This window comes from Saimiri boliviensis, chromosome 12 (genome assembly GCF_048565385.1).
Source record: "Saimiri boliviensis isolate mSaiBol1 chromosome 12, mSaiBol1.pri, whole genome shotgun sequence".
Classification (NCBI taxonomy): Eukaryota; Metazoa; Chordata; class Mammalia; order Primates; family Cebidae; genus Saimiri; species Saimiri boliviensis.
In genome coordinates this window covers 21,103,692-21,121,569 of record NC_133460.1, presented here as the reverse complement: position 1 = coordinate 21,121,569, position 17,878 = coordinate 21,103,692, and the positions used below count along the sequence as shown (strand labels likewise).

The following is a 17,878-nucleotide window of genomic DNA, read 5'->3' as shown; positions in this document are numbered from 1 at the left end:
CGGGTAAAACAACGCTTCAGATTATGTGCCCAAACCTGCCTTTCCTCTGGCTCTCCAGTGATAATGGGACCAGCATCCTTATGAAGCCCTGATTTCCTTCCTTTCCTTGATTGGGTGTCTGGTTTCCCTTCTGTATGATCAGCTTCTCTTCATTAGCCCTTCCTACCCGTGCAGAAAGGACATATGAGTTCCTTCCCTGTTGACAAAAGCGAAACCATCAAACCTCTAGCAGCCTCTTCAGAGGGTTGTCTATACTCCCCGACTCTGCTTCCCGACTGTCCCATTTACAACCTTGCCTCCTGGCTGGCTTTCACGATTCCCCTCCACTAAAATGATTCTCACCACTCATTCCCACCCTCATTACAAATGCAGCGGGCATCAGAGCAGCAGCTGACCCTCCCCTCTCCCTGAAACACCTTCCTCTAGATTTCCCAGATAAGATGCTTACCTGATTTTCTTCCTACCTCTGGCTATTTTTCCTTATTTTTAGTGGAGATGGAGGTCTCACCATGTTGCCCAGGTTGGTCTTGAACTCCTGGCCTCAGGCGATCTTCCTGCCTCAGCCTCCCAAAGTGCCAAGATTACCAAGTGAGCTACCGTGCCTGCTTTTTTTTTTTTTTTTTTTTTTTTTTTTTTTTTTTTTTGAGACAGAGTCTCACTATCGCCGAGGCTGGAGTGCACTGGGCCGGTCTCTGCTCACTGCAACCTCTGTCTCCTGGTTCAAGCAATTCTCCTGCCTCAGCCTCCTGAGTAGCTGGGATTACAGGCGTGTGCCAGCACACCGGCTAATTTTTTTTGTTTTTTATTTTTTTTGTTTTTTTTTTTTTGAGATGGAGTTTCGCTCGTTACCCAGGCTGGAGTGCAATGGCACGATCTCGGCCCACCGCAACCTCCGCCTCCTGGGCTCAGGCAATTCTCCTGCCTCAGCCTCCCGAGTAGCTGGGATTACAGGCACGCGCCACCACGCCCAGCTGATTTTCTGTATTTTTGGTAGAGACGGGGTTTCACCATGTTGACCAGGATGGTCTCGATCTCTTGACCTCATGATCCACCCGCCTCGGCCTCCCAAAGTGCTGGGATTACAGGCTTGAGCCACCACGCCCGGCTTTTTTGTATTTTTAATAGAGAGCAAGGGTTTCGCCATGTTGACTAGGCTGGTCTGGAGCTCCTGACCTCAGGTGATCCACCCACCTGGGTCTCCCAAAGTGCTGGGATTGCAGGTATGAGCCACCACGCCCGGCACCGGCCACTTTCAAGACTTCTTGTGTGCTTTCTTCTGGACATGGTGTCATGGACTCCAGACCTGATAATCTCTGTTATTGCCAATCACCTTTCTCATGCTGACCTAATGTTCAGCATGTCCAGACGGGTGTAACAATTGCCCCCACTTCAGCTCCTGTCTTGCTCTTCACCCTGCACCCCCATCTTAGTGACACTGTCCTGGCTTTGCTACCTTAGGTCCTTTAACCTCACTTCCAAAATCCTCTTGCTTTTTGTCCCCCACCCCCATTCTACCCCAGGGAACATCTGCAAGCTCTAAGGACCCTGGAATGCAGCTTTAGGGGCTCTCTCCACATTTCCCCAACCAGAACTCCACCTTCAAGCCCGAACTTAAAACATCACCTCTGAGAAGAGCCTCCATACTTCCCCAACCCCAACTTTCTTACCTTCAAGACCCAACCTAAACATCCCTTCTGAGAAGGGCCTATCTTCCCCCATCATAGCACCAGTTGACACTGGACTGCAGGCCTGTTTACTTGTCTCTTGGCCCTGCCATTCACTGGCTGTGGCAAAAACGGACCGAAAAGATTTACCTAGCCAGGCATGGTGGCTCATACCTAATCCCAGCACGAGCCACCATGCCTGGCTAGGTAAATCTAGAGGGAGGTGAAAGGATTGCTTGAGGGTAGGAGTCCAGCCTGGGCACCATAGCGAGACCCTGTCTCTACAAAATAAATAAATTTATTATTTTTTTATTTTTTATTTTATTTTTTTTGAGACGGAGTTTCACTCTTGTTACCCAGGCTGGAGTGCAATGGCGCGATCTCGGCTCACCGCAACCTCCGCCTCCTGGGTTCAAGCAATTCTCCTGCCTCAGCCACCTAAATAGCTGGAATTACAGGCACGTGCCACCATGCCCAGCTAATTTTTTGTATTTTTAGTAGAGATGGGGTTTCACCATGTTGACCAGGATGGTCTCGATTTCTCAACCTCGTGATCCACCCGCCTCGGCCTCCCAAAGTGCTGGGATTACAGGCTTGAGCCACCGCGCCCGGCCATAAATTTATTATTTTTAAGACAGTCTCACTCTTGTCACCCAGGCTGGAGTGCTATGGTGTGATCTCAGCTCACTGCAACCTCTGCCTCCCGGGTTCAAACAATTCTGCCTCAGCCTCTCAAGTAGCTGGGATTACAGGTGCCGGCCACCACGCCCAGCTAATTTTTGTATTTTTAGTAGGGATGGGGTTTCACCATGTTGGCAAGGCAGGTCTTGAACTCCAGGCCTCAGATGACCCGCCTCCCAGAGTGCTGGGATTACAGGTGTGAGCCACCGTGTCTGGTCCCAAATAAATAAATTTAAAACAATGCATGGGTTTGGATTTATGATGGGTCCGTCCCCCTGGGCCTCTCGTAGTACCCCATACCAGATCAAACCGTAGCCCCGAACCATTGCCTGGCCTCTGCCTGTAGCCTGCTGGCACAGAAGCGGGCTGCACACTAGAAAACAAGAAAAAATAAAGGTTAAAAAGATTCATCTATGGGATTTAAAACTTACTATTTTTTAGACACCCTTGCTCTGTCACCCAGGCTGGAGTCCAGTGCTACAATAATAGCTCACTGCAGCCTTGTCATTAGCTGTGACTACAGGTGTGTGTCACCATGCCCAGCTTTTTTCTTTTTTAAATAGATGGGGGTCTCACGTGGTTCCCCAGGCTCATCTCAAACTCCTGATTTCAAGGGATCCTCCTGCCTTCCCCTCCCAAAGTGCTGGGGATTACAGCCATGAGCTGCTAGGTCCATTCAATTTGAGATTTTTTTTTATTTGGGTTGGGTGATTTTTTTTTTTTTTTGAGGCAGTCTCAGTCTCCCTCTGTTGCCCAAGCTGAGGTGCAGTGGCACTATCTCTGCCTCCCGAATTTAAGTGATACTCATGCCTCAGCCCCCCTAGTAGCTGGGATTACAGGTGCCCGCCACACCAATTAATTTTTGTATATTTAGTAGAGACAGGGTTTCACCATGTTGGCCAGGCTGGTATCGAACTCCTGACCTCAAGTGATCCGCTAGTCTCGCCCTCCTAAAGTGCGGGGGTTACAGGCGTGAGTCACCGCGCCCTGCCTGAGATGTTTTGAGGATGAAAATAAGCTATTAAGTTTACGTAACAAAGCAGTTAAAACCTTTAACCTAGCGTTAACAGTTTTCTCTCCTTCACTAGACAGAGATGTGAGGGGCTTGCCTTGCTCAGTGGAGCTCTGCCAAATGCAGTGCGTGTCTCATCTTGAACATAGTATATTTATGGGCCCTTTCAGATCTAAGGTTATGAGGACGTAACCAAGGGCCAAGTGTGCCATCACCCTCTACACCGAATACAAATCCAGGGGCCAGGAACCCCTTTTAGATTTACGTCCCCATTTGGTTCCATGACAACTCACTTGACACCTGAGCCTGGAGAACCCCGACTTTCCTCCTCTCCCCACCCACCTCACTCACAGGCACGAGTGGGGTGAGGATATAATACTTTATTCACTAACAAGGGCCGAGGGAATGTAGTGATGGGGTGGTGGGGGTGGTGAGCACGGTTTCCAGGGACTCCGGCAGAGGGTTCTGTCTCCCAGTTCCAGGGCAGCCGGGCCTGCCGTCCCCTCAATTTCCCAGACCCGGAGGCCGGTGTGCAGGAGGAGTCAGGGTTAGTGCAGCCAGGTCGAAGCCCCAGCGCGCCCCTCCGCAGCCCCGCGGGGCTCAGCTGCCTTCGCACTCCGGGCAGCGCTCGGTGGCAGTAGCGGCCGTGGCGCCGGGAGGCAGCTTGAAGTCCCGGCCACAGCCAGCACAGATGTACAGGCGGCGCCGCATATGCGCGCGCCGGTGACGGATGAAGTGCGAGCTTAGGCGGAAGCGGCGGCCGCATTCGGCGCAGGGGTAGGGCCGCTCGCCTGTGTGCGTGCGCGCATGCTCCGCTAGGTTGGAGCGGTGGCCGAAGCGGCGACCACACACAGCGCAGCGGTGCGGCTTTTCGCCTGTGTGCACGCGCCGGTGCTTGGCCAGCGCCGAGCTCTGGGCGAAGCGCGTGCCGCAGTCGGCGCATGCGTAGGGCCGCTCGCCGGTGTGCGTGCGTCGATGGCGCGCCAGGCACGAGCTGCCGCCGAAGGCGCGTCCGCAGTCCGGGCACGCGTACGGCTTCTCGCCCGTGTGCACGCGCAGGTGCTGTGCGTAGTTGGAGCTCTGCGCGAAGCGACGGCCGCAGTGCGCGCATGCGTAAGGCTTCTCGCCCGTGTGGCGCCGCCGGTGCTGCCGCAGGTTCGAGGCGGCGGAGAAGCGCTTGTCGCACTCAGGGCACTCGTAGGGCCGTTCGCCCGTGTGCGTGCGGCCGTGTTTGGTCAGCGCCGACTTCTGCGAGAAGCGCCGGCCGCACTCGGTGCACGCGAAGGGCCTTTCGCCTGTGTGCGTGCGCGCGTGCTTGGCCAGCGTGGAGCGGCGCGCAAAGGCGCGCCCGCAGTCGGGACACGCGTGGGGGCGCGCCGGGTCGGCTGACGGCGCGGGCGCCTCGCCCGGGACCTGCAGGGAGAGGGGGGACAGGTCAGCCCTTAGCGGCAGTCCCCAGAGCCGGAGACCTGGGTCTCCGCAGGCTGCCCCCTCTGTGAGTCTCAGTTCCCCATCTCTGAAATAAGAAAGGCCTCGGTGCTGCGTCGCAGCGCATCCAGTGAGATAATGCGCGTAACGCACACATCACAAAGCCCAGTGGCATTCTAGCTATTTTTATTAATTTAACCAATATTTACTGAGCGCGTGCAGGGTGCTAGACTGTTCTAGGCACGGGGATTCCTCATTCATTAAAAAGCATTAAAAAGAAAATTCCTGCTTTTGGGAATAATGGATAAGGAGTGCCGGTACTGGGGATGCTACAGATTTAAACAGGGTTGTTAAGACACCTTACTGATATAACATGAGCAAAGACTTAAAGGAGGTGACAGAGCAGGCAACGTGGATAGCCCTCAGAGGAACATTGCAGAGGGAACGGCAAGGCCCAGAGGTGGGAGTTGCCTGCTGAGTTACAGAAATGGCAAGGAAAATTGGTTAAAGCAGAATATATGATGGGACAAGTCACAGATGTGGTGGAGGGGATCTCTTAGCGTATAGGGCCTTGTATTTGCTATATTTGGCTTCTTTCTTTCCTTTTTTCTTTTTCTTTCTTTTTTTTGACAGGGTCTTGCTGTGGCCCAGGCTGGTCCCAAACTCCTAGCTCAAGCAGTGCACCTGACTCAGCCTTCTCAGTAGCTGGGGTTACAGGCACACACCACTGTGCCTGCTCTGGCTTTTAATATAAAGGAGACGTAACAGTAAGAGGAGATGTCAGAAGGCTTTGACCAGGGAAGTGACCATACCCTACACATTTTAAAAGCCTCCCTCAGGCTGCTGGGTTTGAAAACCAAATGGAGTTGGAGAAAGCAGAAGCCCAGTGAGGAGGCCACTGCAGCCACCTGGCAAGAGAAGATAGTGGCTCAGTCCCAGGCAACAGAAGTGGACGGTGGAGGTGGTGAGAATTGCCGCGCTTCTGGATCTATTTGCAGTGACAATACATTTAATAAGAGATTAGATGTGAGGTGTAAAGAAAAAGAGGAATCAAAATGACTTCAAGGTTTTTGAGCTTAGCAACGATAAAGGTGGAGTTGCATTTACAGAGATGAGGACAGTGGGGAAGAAGTTGAGAGGGGAGATCTGTTTGGACGGTGTTGAGGCTTCTTGACATATCTGGAGCGCAGAAGCAAGGCCTAGACTGAAGATGTTAATTGAGAAGCTGTCAACCTATAGATGGTTTATGAAGCCTTGAGAATGAATAGATGAGATCAGCCAGGGGATGGGCAGAGAGCACCTAGAGCAGCAAGATGGAGAGAAGCCAGGGAGGGAGAAAAGCAGGAGAGGGGCATCCTGGAAGCCAGGGGAAGACCAAGTCCAGGCTCTTCAATCAGCTTTGAATAACAAACACCTATCATTTTTTAAGCTGTGAAGAAAAAGGCAAGGGTAAAAGCCAAATGCTATTCTGAGGTCTGAAATGAAAAAAAAAAAAAAAAAAAAAAAAAAAATCTGAAAATGAGCCAGCTTCACAAGTTCTGGCCTTCTAGAGATAAAAATCAGAAAAAGGAAAGAAATGCCTTGTAAGAGGCACATGAAGGAAAAACATTCTGGACTGAGTGAAGAGGAGTATTGAGGGCACACTGCTCCCTTCTTAGAAAAGAGAACGCTCAAAACTCCAGCAAAACAGATGTCAAGTATCCACCGTGGCCAAGCAATTAATTCATGACCAAATGAAATACCTGGGACTATTAAGGACAAGACTGTCAACTTCTCCCATATTCGATCTCCACAAGGTGATCATCATCATCCCCGTTTTACAGATGGGGAGACAGGTTAAAAGATGGTGATAGCAGACAATAATAGAGCCTTCTCTTTCTGAAAGCTGCAGGAGGACAGCTTCAAGGCCTTCAAGATCATTTGTCAAAAGGTAGTGGCTTTGTGATAACCAACTCAGAAACTGGAAAACAGCCTAGGCATGGTGGCTCATGCCTGTAATCCCAGCACTTTGGGAGACTGAGGTAGGTGGATCACTTGAGGTCAGGAGTTAGAACAGCCTGGCTAACATGGAGAAACCCGGTCTCTACTAAAAATACAAAAATCCGGCCGGGCAGGGTGGCTCACCCCTGTAATCCCAGCACTTTGGGAGGCCGAGGCAGGTGGATCATGAGGTCAGGAGTTAGAGACCAGCCTGACCAACGTGGTGAAACCTCATCTCTACTGAAAATACAAAAATTAGCTGGGCCCAGCCTGGCCAACATGGTGAAACCTCGTCTCTACTAAAAATACAAAAATTAGCTGGGCATGGTAGAGGGGCGCCTGTAATCCCCTCTACTTGGCCGGCTGAGGCAGGAAAATCGTTTGAACCCGGGAGGTGGAGGTTGCAGTGAGCCACTGCACTCCAGCCCGGGCGACAGTGTGAGACTACATTGCAAAAAAAAAAAAAAAAAAAAAAAAGAGGGCCAGGTGCGGTGGCTCAAGCCTGTAATCCCAGCACTTTGGGAGGCCGAGGCGGGTGGATCACAAGGTCAAGAGATCGAGACCATCCTGGTCAACATGGTAAAACCCCGTCTCTACTAAAAATACAAAACATTAGCTGGGCATGGTGGCGCGTGCCTGTAATCCGAGCTACTCAGGAGGCTGAGGCAGGAGAATTGCCTGAACCCAGGAGGCGGAGGTTGTGGTGAGCTGAGATCGTGCCATTGCACTCCAGCCTGGGTAACAAGAGTGAAACTCCACCTCAAAAAAAAAAAAAAGAAATACAAAAATCAGCCAGGTGTGTTGGCTCATGCCTGTAATCCCAGCTACTCAGGAGGCTGAGGCAGGAGAATCACTTGAACCTGGGAGGCAGAGGTTGCAATTGAGCCAAGATCACACCACTGCACTCCAGCCTGGGCAGCAAGAGTGAAACTCTATCTCAAAAGAAAAAAGAAAAAAAAAGTCGGATGTTGAGCAAAGTGGCTCACATCTGAAATCCCAGCATTTTGGAGACCAAGGTGGGTGGATCATGAGGTCAGGAATTCAAGACCATCCTGGCTAACACGGTGAAACCCTATCTGTACTAAAAATACAAAAAATTGCCGGGCGCGGTGGCTCAAGCCTGTAATCCCAGCACTTTGGGAGGCCGAGGCGGGTGGATCACAAGGTCAAGAGATTGAGACCATCCTGGTCAACATGGTGAAACCCCGTCTCTACTAAAAAATACAAAAAATCATCTGGGCATGGGGGTGCGTGCCTGTAATCCCAGCTACTTAGGAGGCTGAGGCAGGAGAATTGCCTGAACCCAGGAGGCGGAGGTTGCAATGAGCCGAGATCGCGCCATTGCACTCCAGCCTGGGTAACAAGAGCGAAACTCTGTCTCAAAAGAAAAAAAAAAAAAAATTAGCCAGGCTTGGTGGCATGCACCTGTAGTCCCAGCTACTCTGGAGTTTGAGACAGGAGAATCACTTGAACCTGGGAGGTGGAAGTTGCAGGGAGCTGCAATTGTGCCATTGCACTCCAGCCTGGGTGACAGACTGAGACTCCATCTCAAAAAAAAAAAAAAAAAAAAAAAAAAAAAAAAAAAAACGCCAAATGCAGTGGCTCATGCCTGTGATTCCAACACTTTGGAAGGCTGAGGTGGGCAGATCACCTGAGGTCAGGAGTTCAAGACCAGCCTGACCAACATGGAAAAACCGTGTTTCTACTAAAAATACAAAAAAAAATTAGCCTGGCATGGTGGCGCATGCCTGTAATCCCAGCTACTCGGGAAGCTGAAGCAGGAGAATGGCTTGAACCCCAGAGTCGGAGGTTGCAGTGAGCTGAGATCGCGCCATTGCACTCCAGCCTAGGCCACAAAAGCAAAACTCTGTCTCAAAAAAAAAAAAAAGGAAATTAGAAACTAGGGCAATTTGGGAAATTAGTGACCAACCAAGGGAAATCTGGTTTAAATAGTATCTATACTGATAACAATAACAGCAGTAATCAATAGCAAAGTATTAAACTTTGACATCATTACTTTATGTATGTTATTGTATTAAATCCTCCTGTCACCTGCCTTGAGCTGGGTGTTGTCTCTTTTGATACTGAGAAAGCTGAGGCTGAGGGCGATGAAATTCACATGGCCACTGGGAGCCAGGATGGACTTGGGGGTGCCCATGAGACCATGCCGTCATTCAGGCTACTGTCCTGAACTCACACGGCTGAGACGTGACAGAGGCTGGACTCCAAGTCCCCTGGCACACTCCAAGAAGGATTCAAGGTTAAAATACAACTTGATACTTTAAATGGAGAAACCCCACAGCACGTTTGGCACCATCTGAATTCAAGGTCACATTTTCCAGTCTTGCTCTGGTTTTGAAATCTGTTGGTTTATTTCAATACATCAGCCGCTGTGGAGAGCACTTGTCTCATCATATCTACATTTTTCTGGCCCATTTTTCCTTGGTACCCTTTAAGGTGACTTTGGACAGCCTGAGGCCTTCCTCATGCTGGGTTCACTGACTTCTGAAAAAGAAATTCTCCACACAAGTGTTGTTGATGTCTCCAGCCCAGGCCTTGGGTGCCTGAGGGAAAATCTTGGTAAGAGGAGCTGAATCCATCTCATTAAGACCTCCCCTGCCTCAGTATCCCAAGAAAGGCAAGGTAGGCTAAGGAAGATCAAATTCCCCAGTAAGAGGCCAGGTGCAGTGACTCATATCTGTAATCTCAGCACTTCAGGAGACCAAGGAAGGAGGATTACTTGAGGCCAGGAGTTGGACACCAGCCTGGGCAACGTAGTTAGACCTCGTTGCTACAAAAAGCAAATTAGCCAGGTGTGGTGAGGTGCACTTGTAGTCCCAACTACTGGGTAGGCTGAGGCAGGAGGATCACTGGAGCCCAAGAGTTCAAGGCTGCAGTGAGCTATGATCACGTGCCACTGCACTCCAGCCTGGGTGACAAAAGCAAGACCATGTCTCTAAAAAAAGAAAAAAAAAAATTTCTCAGCATGAGATATGAGGTGGTATGTAGGCCAACTAAAGTCTTATTATAATTGTTATGTATTTATTTTTATGAATATTAAAAAAGCAAGAGATCACATGAAACCCACAATTTCATCAGTACTATTGTTTAGATGAAGGTGCATTTATTTAACAAAACAATGTGAATCTATTTGAAGAAAAGCATTAATTTCTTTCATGACTACTTTTGTGCCAGAAGAAAAGCATTAATAAATGATGTGAGTACAACATATGAGCAATACACATATGACTGAAACTTGGCAAATACCAGACTAGGTGATCATTAATAGCCCAAGCATGTCTTAAATTCTATGACTATTAGATTTAAAAATCAGAATAGGTGGTATGTGCAGTGTAACAAGAGGCTACTGTGGACATACAACGTAGTGTAATAATATAATAAACCAGGTATTAGAAGTTAGTGATTTTTATCTTCCTGCTTAAATGTTTTTTTTTTTTTCTTTTGAGACGGAGTTTCCCTCTTCGCCAGGCTAGAGTGCAGTGGCTCGATCTCGGCTCACTGCAACCTCAGCCTCCTGATTAGCTGGGATTATAGGCACACCCCACCATGCCGGGCTAATTGTTTTTGTATTTTTAGTAGAAACAGAGTTTCACCTTGTTGGCCAGGATGGTCTCAGTCTCTTGACCTTGTGATCCACCCTCCTTGGCCTCCCAAAGTGCTGGGATTACAGGTGTGAGCCACTGCGCCCGGCCTTAAATGTTTTTTTTTTTTTTTTTTAACCAGGGCAAACATCCCCGTTTCCTCCTTTGCCATTAGTTCTCTAATTAATAAAATAACTCCCACTTTTTGGGCACTCATCATATGCCAGGAACTGTGCTAAGTGCTTTTTACCAATACTCTCTAAATTCTCAGATGGCTGTGGTTAGGTACCTTGGCCCTGTTTTATACATAAGGAAGTAAGACTCAGAAGTTAAGTGACTTCACAAGGCTATACAGCTAATAAATGGCAGAGCCAGGGTTTGAACTGTTATTCATTTTCCAGAACACCTATTCTCTTAATCAAGATGCAGTTATTTTTTTCTGTCTTTGAGAACGGGTCTCACTGTGTCACTCAGGCTGGATGGAGTGGCATGATCACGGCTCACTGCAGCCTTGACTTCCCAGGCTCAAGCAATTCTCCTGACTCAACCTTGCAAGTAGCTGGGGCTACAAGGGTGTGCCAGCACACTGGCTAATTTTTATACTTTAGCAGAGACAGAGTTTTGCCATGTTGCCCAGGCTGGTCTCGAATTCCTGAGCTCAATCAATCCTCCTGCCTCGGCCTCCAAAAGTGCTGGGATTACAGGCAAGAGCCATTGTCCCCAGCCTCCATCATGCATTCTAATCTCATTGACTAGAGTTTGAGGCCATTCCACAGCTTGGATCCCTCCCCTGGCCCATTTTTGTGGTCAGAATCTTCCTTCTTTTTGGTACAAACTATTAAACACAACCCCTGTCCTCTAGTTCCCTGCTAGAGGAAGTATGGGCCACAGATCGGCAACATCAACATCACTGGGAACTTTTTAGAAATGAAGAATCTCACGTCTCACTCCAGATCTTACTGAAATGGGTGATCTGTGTGCATACTGAAAATTAAGAAACTGATCTAGAAGAGAAAAGAGCTGCTCCTGGAGACAGCAGGGAGCAAAGCTGAAGAGGGCTTTGTGGGCTGAGACCACAGCGGGGCATGGGATAGGTGTCAAGGGGATGAAGCCAGAATGGCATGAGGTCAGATGGTAAAGAGCTTTGAGTGCCAAGTTTAGAAGCTGAGATCTTACCCTGAGGGAAGCAGAAAACCACTCAAGGGTTCAAGCCAGGGAAAGGCAGGTTTGGATGTGCATGGAGCCCTCTGAGAAAATCTTTCTAAAAGATAGAGTTGGTTTTGATGGCAGAGGGAAAATACTCCAGCCCCTGCGTGCAGCGTAATTAAGGCCCTTCTGGACAGTGGCCACAGGGCTGGGCGTTATCTAGGACTCACTGAATGTCAGCAATGGGAGGCGCTTTCGAGATCACCATTTCACAGATGGAGAAATGAGGCTCAGGAAGGCCCACAGCAAGCTAATGATCACCCTCGTGGGCACGGTGCTAACCGTCCCTGGGATATATGTATGTAATCCTCGATTCCACCCACCTCCTCCAAATCCAGTCACCCTGATGACACTTCTCAGACTGGCATTCAAGGGTGTGTTATTCTATTACCCTATTTTACAGATGAGAAAGCCAAAGAAAAGCTGGTAAATGGTGGAGTTAGAACTGCGTGATACCATTCACAATCTGGCCCTACGTACCTTTCATGACTAGTCTTACCAGACCTTCACCACACACACCCCTGGACTCCATCCAGGTTCCTTCTCCTCATCACTGCTGCTACCACCTTAGAGCAGGCCCTACCTGGCCTGGTCTCCCTGTAGCAGCCAATAATTCTTCTAAACAGAAAATCCAATCATGACCGTCCTCTGATTTTTTGGGGGGTTTTTGTTGTTGTTGTTTTGGAGATGGATTCTCGCTCTTGTTGCCCAGGCTGGAGTGCAGTGGTGCAATATCAGCTCACTGCAACCTTTGCCTCACGGGTTCAAGCGATTCTCCTGCCTCAGCACCCCCAGTAGCTGGGAATATAGGCATCCACCACCATACCTGGCTAATTTTTGTATTTTTAGTAGAGACGGGGTTTCACCACATTAGTCAGGCTGGTCTCCTGACCTCAGGTGATCTGCTTGCCTCGTCTCCCAAAGTACAGGGATTACAGGCGTTAGCCACCTCACCTGGCCTGTTTTTGTTTTTTGAGACAGGGTTCTCTCTGTCACCCAGGCTAGAGTACAGTGGTGCAATCATGGCTCACTGCAGCCTGGAACTCCTGAGTTCATTCAGCCTCCAGAGTAGCTAGGACTACAGGAATGCTACCATGCCCAGCTAATTAAAAAAAAAAGTTTTGTAGAGATGAGATCTCCCTATGTTGCCCAGGGAGGTCTCGAGCTCCTGGGCTCAAGTGATCCTCCCGCTCTGGCTTCTCAAAGTGCTGGGATTATAGGCGTGAGCCACCATGTGGGGCCCTTTCCATGATTTAAGGCTTCTGATGGTGCCACAGAACCTACCACAGTATGTCCTGCCCTAGCTTGCAAGGGCCCTATGCCCCCAGACTGCCTTTCCAATCTCATTTCCTCTGAGTCTTTACTTTTGCTGTTTCCTCCTCCTCCACGTGCCAACCCCCCACAAAGCCTTCAAGGCCCAAGTCAAAAATTATCTCCTTTGGGAAGCCTTCCCCAATGCCTTGAGTTGTTTGCCTTCAATCCTCTGTGCCTCCACGTTCACTTCCCTGATCAACCCCAGTTCTCACAGTTCAGCCCAGCAAGGCGTTTGATAAAAATGACTTTAGCCGGGTGCAGTGGCTCACGCCTGTAATCTCAGCACTATGGGAAGCCAAGCTGGAAGGATCATGATGTCAGGAGTTTGAGACCAGCCTGACCAATATGTTGAAATCTGGTCTCTATTAAAAATATAAAAATTAGCCCGGCGTGGTGGTATGCGCCTGTAATCCCAGCTACCCAGGAGGCTGATGCAGGAGAATTGCTTGAACCTGGGAGCCAGAGGTTGCAGTGAGCCAAGATCACTCCATTGCACTCCAGCCTAGGTGACAGAGCGAGACTTCATCTCAAAAAAAAAATTGAAAAATCTCCAGAAGGATGACCTTGTCCAAGGTCCCAAGCTTTGGGGAGAAAAATAAATAATAATAGCAACTAGCCGGGCGCGGTGGCTCAAGCCTGTAATCCCAGCACTTTGGGAGGCTGAGGCGGGTGGATCACGAGGTCAAGAGATCGAGACCGTCCTGGTCAACATGGTGAAACCCCGTCTCTACTAAAAATACAAAACATTAGCTGGGCATGGTGGCACGTGCCTGTAATCCCAGCTACTCAAGAGGCTGAGGCAGGAGAATTGCCTGAACCCAGGAGGCGGAGGTTGCGGTGAGCCGAGATTACGCCATTGCACTCCAGCCTGGGTAACAAGAGCGAAACTCCGTCTCAAAAAATAATAATAATAATAGCAACTATTTCCATGTTTATTATGTGCCAGACACAGTTGTAACTCTGTGCATGTATTGACTTATTCATTCCTCACAACTCCAAGATGTAGGTGCTGTTATAATTTCCTTTTGCAAATGAGGAAACAGGCATATAGTGGTTAAGAAACTTGCCCAAGGTCACACAATGGGTAAGTGATGGAGCTGGAAGTCCACTCCAAGCTCTGGAGCCTCTGATTGTAACTTAAAGGCCAAAAGTGAAGATCATGCAATCAAAGGGTCAGAAGAGGCAGACAGAGCTAGATAATGGGCCAGGGGGTGCTGCAACAAACAGAACCAGATAATTACTAGACTGGAAGATGGGAGGCCTGAAGAGCTAGTCCCCTCCCGCTAGCACCCACCACGCCCACTAGGGGGCAGCAGAACGTCCTTTCCTAGGGAACTGGCTCCTGGGCAGGAAGAATCAGAGCCTGGGCCCCTGCAAGCTGGGCCCCCTGGACCCAAGCCCTCTGCTGGGACTCAAGTCTGCTCTGGCTGGGGGCAGAGTCCTCTGGGGTTCTGGGAAATTGAAATGTATCTGCTGGCAGTTAGGGTCTCCAGTTGGGAAATTTAATTCATAGTCTAATCTCAAAACTTTCAAATGCCCTCAGAATAAAAGCCTGACTCTCTGTGTGACCTGCCAACCACCCGCCCTCATCCACACTACAGCATGGCTGAACCACCCACCCTTGCTACAGTGCCCTACTCACTCATCTGAGCCTCTACAAGGGCTACTTCTGGCTGGATGTGGTGACCCACACCTATAATCCCAGCACTTTGGGAGGCTGAGGTGGGAGGATCACCTGAGCTCAGGAGTTTGAGACCAGTCTGGCCAATGTGGCAAAACCCCAGCTCTACTAAAAATACAAAAAATTAGCCAGGCGTGGTGGCACAAGCCTATAATCCCCAGCTACTCAGGAGGCTGAGCGGGAGAATCACTTGAACCCGGGAGATGGAGGTTGCAGTGAGAGCCAAGATAGCGCCACTGCACTCTAGCCTGGGCAACAGAGCTGAGCCTCTGTGTCAAAACAAAACAGAAAAATTAGCCAGGTGTAGTAGTGCATGCCTGTAGTCCCAGGTACTTGGGAGACTGAGGTGGGAGGATCACCTGAGCCCAGGGAAGTCAAGGCTGCAGTGAGCTGTGATAGTGCCACTGCACTGCAGCCTGGGTGACTGAATGAGACCCTGTCTCAAACCATAATAACAGCAACAACAACAATAATAATAAAAGGGCCATTTCCTCTGCCTGGGGCCATCAAACCACTTCCTCTCCCAGACTCCTGTTCTTCTCACAAAAGCCATCCTTTTACTAACTGAGACCTGTGGCCATCACCAAACTGCCCTGGGCCTCAGTCTCCTCATTTGTAAAATGGAGTAAATGCTACTGACATCATAGAATTGAGGTGCTTACAACAGTGCCTGCACATAGAAAATGCTAGGCAAGGGTTAGCTATTGTTACTGTGGCTGTTGAACTAACCTGACCTTTCTCCCACCTCTAAATCTGAGTTAAGCTCCCACTTCTAGGCTTCATCACCCCCTGTATTTGCAGCCATCACACAGGATTCTAACTGTGTGGTTACTCTTCAATCTGACTCTTCCATCCAACACCAAGCTCCAAGGGAGATCCAAGGACAAAGTTAATCTCCTGCACCCAGTGGGAAGCCTGGCACAGTAGGCGTGACTTCTGTATGATGGAAGCCCAGGTAGTGGGGCAGAAGGATGGGCCAACCCTGAGGTTCTAGGTCTGAGATTCAGGGAAAAGTAGGGGCAAGATCCCTGGCTGCCATCTGAGGGAGGCTGGGCCTGGAACAGGTGTGGGGACAGTGGGCCCCAGGGTGTATGTAACACATACCTCCTTGTTGTCCATGGGGATCTTGAGTTTCACCACCTCATACTTCTCCTCACCCTCATCCTCCTCACCCTTCACCAGCAGCACCATCTCCTCCTGCATCTCTTCCTCCTCCTCCTCCTCTGCCTGCTGTTCGCCAGGCATCTTGGTGTCCTGAGGCGGGGAGCTGGATCAGAAGCTCAGGACCCGCCCCCCCACCGTGGCCCTGGCCCAGCAAGGCGGTGCAGCCGTGGCTTCTCCCGCCCTGCCTGGTCTCCGAATCTGGTCCTCTCCCGTCCACCCCAGCCCGGCCCCACGTTCTGGCCCGGCCCCACGCTCTGGCACAGCCCCGGGACCAGCTCTGGGGGCTCGCGTTCACCCCACTCATCCCGGCATTCAAGGCCCTGAACAGTTCGAATCTCCAGCCCCCGCAAGTCGCCACCCTCCTTGCGCTGAGTCACTCCTCAGCGCCTGGGTCAGCGACCTGGCGCTCTGGGGCACGGGCTAGAGGCGGAATCGGGGCGGAAACCCTAGGGAGGAGGTGCGCACTCACCAGCCGAAGGTTCGGCGCTCGCGGTGCCCCAGGCCTGGGCGCCGGGCGGTTGGGCACTCAGCGAGGCCGCGGCTCCGGGGGCGGGGCAGGGGCGGGGCCCCAGAGACGGCCGGCCATGGGTCCGAACATATAGCCCCACCCCCTGGGGCGGAGCCCGAAGGACCCGGGCGTCCGGCCAAAACGGCTCGAGAAGGGCGCCGAGCTCAGACCTGGCGTTCTCCGCAGTCCCCAGACTCCCAAGCACCTGGAGCCGCCCCGGCGCGGCGTTCAAGGTCCTCGCAGCCAAGTTCCAACCTACCCTCGCGGCCCGTCTCCGGGGGCTGACTTGAAGGTGTCCGCTGCGCCCCGCGCCTCCGCTCCGCCCGAAATAGGCCACGTGCGCTCCCGCCCTGGCCTGGGCCTCTCGCTGGCGCCCCGCCTGGAGGGCGGACCCTGTTGCCTCCTCACTTCTTCCCTTCCCTCTTTCTACCTCCTCTGCCGTCTTATCTCCTTCTTTCTCGGCGTCGCTTATCCCGCTGGCCTCTGGGATATCTTGCTTCTTGAATATGTCCTAACCAAATCAACATCCACCCAAGCTACCGCTGTCGCGTCATGTAGGGGGTGCTTACCGTGCGCCACCGCTGTTCAGCATCTTACACACCTGGTCTCATTTGATCCGCACAGCGATGGGTCCTGATCCATGTTACAGATGAGCTCATTGAAGTTCAAGGAGGTAAACGAATTTCCCTAAGGTACACAGTAAGGATGTCATACATCTAGTATCCTAGGTGGAAAATAGCTCAGAGCTAAATCCAGTCCATAGGGTTACCTTGTTTGGCCCTTAGAATATTTTTACTTTAAAAGAATCGTTTCAAGGCCGGGTGCGGTGGCTCATGGCTGTAATCCCAGCACTTTGGGAGGCCGAGGCCGTGGATCACTTAAGGTCAGGAGTTCGAGACCAGCCTGATCAACATGGTGAAACCACGTCTCCACTAAAAATACAAAAATTAGCCTGATGTGGTGGTGCACGCCTGTAATCCCAGCTACTGGAGAGGCTGAGGCACGAGAATCGCTTGAACCTGAGAGGCAGAGGTTGCAGTGAGCCGAGATCTCACCATTGCCCTGCAGCCTTGGGCAACAAGAGCAAAACTCTGTCCCAAGAAAAAAATATTTTTAATTGGAATATTTCATAGAAAAATCTGTATTTTTATATGAAAATACATAAATTCCATTTCCTTCGAAAATAGCCACTTACCTTGCAAAACCAGATATCTAATTCTCCCATTTTATGAATGGGGCAACTAAGATTCAGAAATCATGAAGGAAAAGAGAAATAACATTCAGTAAGTGCTTACAAGTCCTATGCCATCCTTTACAACAGCCCGGTTGGGATCAATAATACCTCCATTGGACAAAAGGGGAAGCTTCGAAAAGTTGAGTAATTTGCTCAAAGTCACACAGCTGGCAAGCAGCAGATTCAAAGCTTGTGCTCTTCTATTGCACCAAATTATCTCTCAGGAATGAAGTTATAAAATTGGCTCTTTCCCAGAGCTAGAAGAAGCGGTCAAATGCCTGTGTACTCACGCACAAGATCCCCAGAAACCACTTTGGTTGCGTTCATTCTCGGAGTATTTATTGAGTCCTCCTTTGCACCTGTCACTATTCTAGGTATGGGAGATTTAGTCGTGAACAAAACAT

General features: G+C 50.3%; 1 protein-coding gene and 1 non-coding gene across 4 annotated transcripts; one reads left to right on the top strand and one right to left on the bottom strand.

Annotated features, from left to right (window-relative positions):
* The first annotated feature begins 2,587 nt into the window (after positions 1-2,587).
* LOC120367473 (small nucleolar RNA SNORA42/SNORA80 family) lies at positions 2,588-2,721 on the top strand. The gene has a single exon (XR_005581854.1). It is a non-coding gene; the product is annotated as a small nucleolar RNA SNORA42/SNORA80 family (small nucleolar RNA).
* A 1,150-nt stretch (positions 2,722-3,871) lies between these two features.
* ZNF771 (zinc finger protein 771) lies at positions 3,872-16,737 on the bottom strand. Of its 3 annotated transcripts, none has more exons than XM_010340681.3 (3): positions 16,500-16,737; positions 15,673-15,822; positions 3,872-4,770 (listed from the first exon to the last, which is right to left on the bottom strand). In XM_010340681.3, the coding sequence occupies exons 2-3, from the start codon at positions 15,811-15,813 to the stop codon at positions 3,958-3,960; spliced, it is 954 nt and encodes a 317-aa protein (XP_010338983.2). In that variant the 5' UTR covers positions 15,814-15,822; positions 16,500-16,737; the 3' UTR covers positions 3,872-3,957. The 3 variants fall into 3 exon arrangements, with proteins under 3 accessions (XP_010338983.2, XP_074238124.1, XP_003930127.2); XM_074382023.1 differs by lacking the exon at positions 16,500-16,737 and adding an exon at positions 16,202-16,475 and having other exon boundaries at positions 15,673-15,835; XM_003930078.4 differs by lacking the exon at positions 16,500-16,737 and adding an exon at positions 16,202-16,474.
* Between the last annotated feature and the right edge of the window lie 1,141 nt (positions 16,738-17,878).